Below are 6,000 nucleotides of genomic sequence, written 5' to 3'. Positions count from 1 at the left end.
TGCTCCAAATGGCTTTGAGCCAACAAAGGTCTTTTAAGGAGTCATGCAGAAAGTGGAACATGTGCTATGGGGTTGCTTTACGCACTGAAGTCTCCCCCTCTTTCCAGGGGAGGTTGTACAAACCCAGGTTGTACAAAAGGGCCGACTCCCTACCACCACCCAAGACAACTGCCAAAGAGAGTTGGAATTTGATGTCACCACCTACCTATTTTTGTTGCGCTATAAATATTTTCAATTGGGAACACGTCACCTAATCCATACAGCAGAACTTTGGCCAGAGCCGGCACCAGCTGAGTAGTCGTTATCAGAACATTCACACAATTCTTTCTAGAAGGTGGCAAGAGAAATGGGTCAGGGAGAGGAGCTTGCTTATACAAAGTCGAAAAAAAGGTGGGATGCTGCCAGTCTTGTATTTGCAAGCACTAATGGAAGGAACAAGAAATGACATGAAACTCAAGACTGGATCCTCCCCTTTTATGCAGTATTTGTTATTCTTTGTACCTCTCATCCATATTTCAAGCGACCCTTGATCTCTGGGGCTGACATTTGCAATGGTTCAGTGTTAAGGGTGGTCTTGGCTTCCAGTTATTCCAACGGTGATATTGTGAAGCAGCAAATTAATTGCAAAGAGTTTGCCTGATAATGCACTACAGATCCATTCAAAACAATTAAATTAAGCACATAAAAAGGCAAGAGATATAATCATGTTTAATATCTAGATGGGTATATCCAGTGCTTTTTTCAGGGGGTACTTAGGGGTATGCAGTACCTCTTTTGTTGTTGTTAAAAAGTGTGGTACTTACTCTAACAACTTCATAGGTGAGTACCGACTCCTATTTTTCCAGAAAAAAACACTGGGTATATCTATATGTGTGTCTCTCTATCTAGCTAAATCTAAATATGTGTGTGGTGTATTTCTTTTAAATTTTTATATACCAGTTTCACTTGATCTCAGGGTAGTGCCACGTAAAAATTCAATAAAAAAGTGAACACAATCAAACTACAGCAGAAGAACAGAATGCAGAGTTCAATCTCAATCAACCAGCATATCTAAATAGTGCCTGGCTGTACAACACACAGGCTTTATTGGGCACTTGAAGGGTAACAAAAGAAGACAGCGGCTGAGCCTCCTTGGGAAGGGACCTACATAAGCAGGGCACACAACTGAAATTGCCCTCCTTTGCTTCTGATGACAGGGCAACTGGCAAGAGGTATCAGCAGATTGCATTATTAAACATGTAATGGGAAGCAGCTTGCTGGGTGGGGGCGGCAGAGCCAATCCAGTTTTTCTGCTGGTGCTTTTGCACTGTGCTAATCACCAACCCACCTCACCCCTCTCCTCCGGTGTACGCAATAATGACCCACCCAGGGGCATACGAAGTGGGGGGGGGTGGAGGGGGCAGGCCACCCCAGGTACCACTCTGGGGGATGTGTGTGACAAGATAGCCCCTGCCTCCCCCAAGCTGTAAAGCAGCTGAGGGTGTGCGCAGTCTGTATGGGCGCCGCTCACTTGGCGTCTGTATGGGCTGCCGCACATGTGCAGTCCGTATGGGATGCCACACATGCGCACTCCGTACAGGCTGCCCCACCCCGGTGCTGGAGAGGGTTCCTCCACCATTGGACCCACCCATCAGGAAGCAAGTGTAGTGACACCGTTTCACTCAGAGAGCTGCTTCTGCATGTAATATAATATTGTGTGCATGTAGCTTGTACTATGATCAATAAAAATAATAATCTGACAAATGCATATTTCCTGTACATTTTAATGAGATGCAAATTTCTCTTGCCCAGCTCCCCTGGCCTTTACATTTTTGATTGGATGAAAGGCAATGCAGCCATGTGTTTGGGTACTAAGGCACAAGGATCTCCACTAAAACATTGTAGTTGCATCACAATTCAGACCCTATATTTCTACCCAATAGTGTATGAGAAACATCACTGTAAAAAATGCATAGCATGTACCACATTGCACTAGAGCTGTAAATATGGCAGCTGGCAGAGCAGACACTTATCTCCATACCTTGACTGGATGAGCAGCAGGGACTTTAACGCTGTTCCCAACCAGGAATCTGTTAACATTTCTATGTCTTCCCTTAATCTCTGCAAAGCCTCCTTCTTTTCTGGGCTGAGAAGGGCTGCAGAATGCACACAAATTATATTGGTCAGAAAGTAGGAACATAAATACAGTGGTGCCTCGCAAGATGAACGCCTCGCAAAACGAAAAACTCGCAAGACGAAAGAGTTTTCCGTTTTTGAGTCGTTCCGCAAGACGAATTTCCTTATGGGCTTGCTTTGCAAGAAGAAAGCCCATAGGGAAATCTCCGGGGACCTCTTTTAAAATGCTGGCGGTCGGGAGCAAAGACTTTCGGCCACCGCCGGCCTTCAGAAGAGGTCCTGGACCTCTTCTGAAGGCCGGCGGGGGGCAAAAGTCTTTGCTCCCCCCCCCTGCCTGCCTTCCCGGGACAGCGGAGGCTTCGCTGCCGCCTGCCAGCATTTTAAAATCGCCCCGGGACAGCGGAGGCTTTTAAAATGCTGGCGGTCGGCAGCAAAGCGCTCCTGTCCCCGGAGCTTGCGGGGCGGGAGGTGGGGAGAAGGGCTTTTCTTCCCACCGCCAGCCTTCAGAACAGCCTTCTGAAGGCTGGCGGTGGGAAGAAAAGCCCTTGTCCCCCCCCCCCAGCCTTCAGAAGAGGTCGGGGGACAGACTGTCCCCGGACCTGGTCTGAAGGCGGTTTCCATAGGAACGGATTGATTGATTTTCAATGCATTCCTATGGGAAACCGTGCTTCGCAAGACGAAAAACTCGCAAGAAGAAAAAACTTGCGGAACGAATTAATTTCGTCTTGCGAGGCACCACTGTATATCTCGTAATTGGTTGTATCCAAACTAAGTTCTGCTCAGAGAAGACCCACTGAAATTAATGGACCTAAGTTAGCCATTAATTTAAACAGATCTGAGTTTGACTCACATTGGATACAACCCTATGTTATCGGTGCAATCAGAGCAAGGGCCCAACTTTGTGATTTCTGGATTCACTTCATTTGGAATTGTTTCAATACAGAAATAACATTATGAAAATGTCAAGTGAAACATTTTCAACCCCAACGTTTATTCATTTTGGAATTTATAGGTTGCTTTTCTGCGCTCCAGATGGTTTGCAAATGGTTACATATAAAACATTCCACATTGCACAAAAACAATCTTGCTCTCCATTAATGGAACTCATTTTTGAATTGCGCTCTCACAGACACATTTATGCTAAAATACAGTGATAAATAACCTATTGTAAAAAGGTGAAAGATCTCTGAGTACTCTGTTTTAAGAAAAACCCTCTTCACCAATGTGGGAATAGGTACTTATTTTATAAAACAGAGGATTTCACAGACATGGATTAGCTATCTCTTTTGCCTTCAATATGTCTTTCAAGCTAGACAATTCAGATATCAAACTGTTAAGACAATCCAGTTTATCCAGTCTGGACAAAATGCTAAGCCACAGTTTAGCATTAGGAGGATGAGCTGCTGCAAGCCTCGGGCCCTCATGTGCATGGCTACAAGAAATCTAGAATCTTTCCCTGATGTTTTAGATTAATCACAGCGTCCTATGTTGTCCAAACTTAACAAACTGAGGTTAATTTTAACTATTGTTTGTTGAAAGAAGCCTCCTTCAAACCATATTTTTAAGGGCCAGATCAATTTAGCAAACCATAGATAAAATTAATCATTCAGAGTTTAGTGTTTGGATGACATACTAAACTGTGGTTAATCAAAAACAGAAGCCCTGCAAAAGCTATGAGAGGCTACTATATGTGGTGCCAATGTAAAATCATTTAAAAGGCCTGGGAAATGACATATAAAGACTTGAAGAGAATTTTGAAAATGTTTTTTGTTTAAAAAAAACCTGAAGCTATAACGTTGAGATGTACAGGACTTGATGGGCTTATGGAGCAAAAGACTTTGCCCCTGTATTTGAGAGTGGATGCCAGGCCAGTATCAGCCCACCCCCAAAGAAGGATAAAGAAGACTGGTAAAATAACAGTGAACTATGCAGGACAAATTGGATAATTTGAAACCCAAGAAAGAAAGAGAACTTTGATTTTTTAAAAAAGGGAAATGTTTAATGCATATTTTTTAAGCTTTGTGTAAAGATTTCTACATTAGTTGAACTTTTAAAAGTCACTTGCAATAAGATGAATAAGGTTTTAAAATTGGATTGTTAAGAATATAAGGCTTTATGGACATGCATGAATAAGCACAAAACAATGGAACCAAGAGGGGGAGCAGATATTATGGTGAAGTATGGTGATATTATGGTTTGTATATACAGATGAGCTAAAAATTGTGGTTTGAAATTTTGTTTATGATTTTTTTTGTTATTATAAAATTAATAAATTGCATTAAAACAAAAAACAAAAAAACAGAAGCCCTGGAGTGGTGGAATACAAGTCCCAGCCAATTTTCAGGGTTGGTTGGCTGATTGTGGCCCCACCTCTCCAACATGGAAGAGCTTAATAAAGTCAGAAGAACTCTACCCCTGCAGCCTAGTGCCTATACCCTCAGGCTGCAGCAAGAACATGGATGCTGCTCACACTCACCTACTACGTTGCTTTTGTATTTGTCATAGACCTCGCGCACCTTCCGATAGCGGAAAGCCAGCTTCCTCATCCAATCCACTCCACCCTGGACTCCCGCTGAACCATGATTGGCGTTGTTTCCTGAGCCACTGAAGCCATCCGTGGAAAAATTGTAGTTGCTGAGACAGAAAATGTTGTATTTGTATTACACCTACTGGCAACTTCAAACTGGATCATTGTTAGATGGATGATTCAAGTCCTGTTGCATAACCCACAGCAGATCTCCCTGCACATGAAAATCCTCAGCTCCATTCCCTGCTGATCTGCTGCTCAGAAACCTGAATACCAGTTCTAATTTAGACTTTGTGTACTGAGGGTCTGATCACCTTATCATTATCACCGGATCAGGGCAGGTCCGCCCTGAGATCTACAGGCATAGGGCGGTATACAAATTTAATAAATAAAATGAAATAAAAATAAATACAGTGGTACCTCTCGTTAAGAACTTAATTCGTTCCGGAGGTCCGTTCTTAACCTGAAACTGTTCTTAACCTAAAGCAACACTTTAGCTAATGGGGCTTCCCGCTCCCACTGCGCCACCAGTGCGTAATTTCTGTTCTCATCCTGAAGCAAAGTTCTTAACCCGAGGTACTATTTCTGGGTTAGCGGAGTCTGTAACCTGAAGCGTCTGTAACCCGAGGTACCACTGTATCTTGGGCTCAGTTTCCTCTTGAATCTTAAGCCCCGACAGCTGGGGGAAATATGGGGTTCTTCATGGACAAGTTACCCTGGAATCTCTGTTAGCAAGTATTGTTTCTTGAGCTGCTTTCAGAAATGTCCCTATTCGAGAGGTCTATAAAGGAGAGACAGCAGCTCAGTGGTAGCGCAGATGTTATGCATGCAGTTCCAGCTCTAAAACTTGGTGCCTCCAGTTTAAAAAAAAATCTCAGGTTGCAGGTGAAGGAGGAGGAGGAAGGGGGAACAGGAAGTCATTGTGACTGCTTCCTAGGTAGGGTGAACAAAATGTCGCCTGTTTCAAAGTCCCCTAAAAACACTGTAAGGGGTCCTTTCTGTTGCCACATTTTAGACCTTGGAAGCAACCAATACAAATGTATCACCTTAAATCTTGCCCATTGTCATCTGATGCAACGTCTTCTACATGAACTTGGTCACACTCCTGCAATAAGAGAAAATTAAGTTTAGGAAGCTCCCTTACACCAAGTTGCAAGGGGTTGGACTAGATGGCCCTTGGGTTCCCTTCCAACTCTACAATTCTGTGATTCTAAGACAGACTATGTGTCCATCCAGCCCAATTATGGTCTGCCCTGTGAGTAGGGAACTTGCCACTCTCCTAATGCTGCTAGACCTTCAACTCCAAGCGGCCTTAGCCAGAATAGCTAGCAGCAGGGCATGATAGGAAGTGTAGTCCA

At 43.6% G+C, this 6,000-nt stretch overlaps 1 protein-coding gene across 4 annotated transcripts in view; it reads right to left on the bottom strand.

Annotated features, from left to right (window-relative positions):
* The window catches only part of EYA3 (EYA transcriptional coactivator and phosphatase 3), a 50,990-nt gene that overhangs the window by 4,587 nt on the left and 40,403 nt on the right, over positions 1–6,000 (bottom strand). For all 4 annotated transcript variants that reach the window (XM_081201970.1, XM_081201969.1, XM_081201972.1 and 1 more), the window contains 4 exons: positions 5,689–5,747; positions 4,592–4,749; positions 2,021–2,135; positions 206–327 (listed from right to left, as the gene is read on the bottom strand). In XM_081201970.1, coding sequence (XP_081058096.1) covers positions 206–327; positions 2,021–2,135; positions 4,592–4,749; positions 5,689–5,747 — 454 coding nt within the window. The remainder of the gene's footprint in view (positions 1–205; positions 328–2,020; positions 2,136–4,591; positions 4,750–5,688; positions 5,748–6,000) is intronic.

Source organism: Podarcis bocagei (genome assembly GCF_964188305.1).
Source record: "Podarcis bocagei genome assembly, chromosome: 7".
Lineage (NCBI taxonomy): Eukaryota > Metazoa > Chordata > Lepidosauria > Squamata > Lacertidae > Podarcis > Podarcis bocagei.
Note: the sequence above shows the minus strand (reverse complement) of the source record. Positions and strands in the feature narration are given on the sequence as shown.